Below are 1,408 nucleotides of genomic sequence, written 5' to 3'. Positions count from 1 at the left end.
TTAGAAAATTCAAGAATAACTTAAGTTCAGACGACCAAGAAAATCCATGGAACAACAAGCATTATTTCAAAAGTAAAAGAAAGAAAAGTATCCATAAGCATAACAATGCACTTAAAATTTCATAAATTTCGTTTATTATTTGGTGGATTGATACATCAGCCTCAAAGCAACTCCTTACAGTACAATATCACCTCCTACCACATCAATAAGCTTTGAAATGGTAGTAGCTAAAATACCGTAACTTCGACTAACCCTAAAAATAACCATGCATAACTTGAAATCTACGTAGACTGGTGCGGATAACAGAAACACAGAGAAATTGAGCGACTTGTTAACAAATCACCCATTTTTCAATACAAGGTTGTGGATTTTTTGCATGGGGGCGGTGCATAAGCAAAAGGACCCACAGTGAAAAGAGCATAAGGAAGAGGTTTAGATGGCTTGGTAGGCCTCAGGTAGGCCCCACTTAAACCACCGTACATGTTTGTCGGAGTCATGGATTTGGACTTCTTTGGTGGAGAAACTAGGAAGACTTTGCACCTCTTTTGAGCACCTAAATGGCTCACCTTCTTTGATGGTGGGATAAAGAAATAACCCTTCTTGTCCGTGACAGCAGTCAACACGACTGGTTTATTTTTCTTCTTGGCCGACGTCAGACATACCATCTTCACCGTGGCACCTACACATACAAACGAACAGAAAGCAATTTAAACAAAATTCGTCACCAACTTTTGCGTCTGCGTCACAAAAGTCAAAATCAATTCCAAATACGTAGTGAACTAACCAGGGAGTGCTGTAGCTTCCATAAGGGTATTGTATGCAGTGTACTTGCAAGACTTGCAGTAAACGACACCTTGAACAGCAATAAACTTCTTTTCTATGACATACTTTGGTGGAGATGCAACCGGAGTTGGGGGGGCAGCAACTGGTGAAGGAACTGGAGCGTAAACAGGGGAGGGTGCGGGAGAATAAATGGGAGAGGGTGCTGGGGAGTAAACAGGAGGAGAAGCGGGAGCGACATAAACCGGTGGTTTTGGTACAGAATGTGAACTAACAGTAGAACTAAGTGAAACCAAAATCACCAATGCAACTAGAACCTTACACAAAGCCATTTCGTGTTACCTAGTTCTAGTAACTTACCTTCCGTACTCTATGAGATGTAAACTGACTTGAAAGAAGAGACTAAGAGATGTTGAAATGAGTAAGCCCCGTGTTAATGATTTATAGTAGTCTTTGGGCAGGATTCTCGGCGGGATTTTTATTAAATTTGATTTAAAAATTTTGCAGGTAAATTTAATAGATAAAGGAAAGCTTTTCTTTGCCACCCCATTTACAGAAGTCGTCTGATTAATTGGAAACAAAAATTGATTAACTTTTTTTTTTTTTTTTTTTTTTTTTTTTTTTTTTT

At 39.0% G+C, this 1,408-nt stretch overlaps 1 protein-coding gene across 1 annotated transcript; it reads right to left on the bottom strand.

Annotated features, from left to right (window-relative positions):
* Positions 1 to 297: 297 nt before the first annotated feature.
* LOC113333888 (non-classical arabinogalactan protein 31-like) lies at positions 298 to 1,173 on the bottom strand. The gene is made up of 2 exons (XM_026580256.1): positions 785 to 1,173; positions 298 to 679 (listed from the first exon to the last, which is right to left on the bottom strand). Exons 1-2 carry the CDS (start codon positions 1,110 to 1,112, stop codon positions 351 to 353), a joined length of 657 nt encoding a protein of 218 aa, XP_026436041.1. The 5' UTR covers positions 1,113 to 1,173; the 3' UTR covers positions 298 to 350.
* Between the last annotated feature and the right edge of the window lie 235 nt (positions 1,174 to 1,408).

This window comes from Papaver somniferum, chromosome 1, assembly GCF_003573695.1.
Source record: "Papaver somniferum cultivar HN1 chromosome 1, ASM357369v1, whole genome shotgun sequence".
NCBI classification, from domain to species: domain Eukaryota; kingdom Viridiplantae; phylum Streptophyta; class Magnoliopsida; order Ranunculales; family Papaveraceae; genus Papaver; species Papaver somniferum.
The sequence above is the reverse complement of the archived record's forward strand: the minus strand, read 5'-3'. Positions and strand labels throughout refer to the sequence as shown.

What these genes read in the sequence shown, in the direction of transcription:
- LOC113333888 (XM_026580256.1), bottom strand. Translation starts at nt 1,112, where the DNA reads ATGGCTTTGTGTAAGGTTCTAGTTGCATTGGTGATTTTGGTTTCACTT. An exon ending in GGAAGCTACAGCACTCCCTG is followed by an intron (nt 680 to 784) that starts GTTAGTTCACTA and finishes TTGTATGTGTAG; the next exon opens with GTGCCACGGTGAAGATGGTA.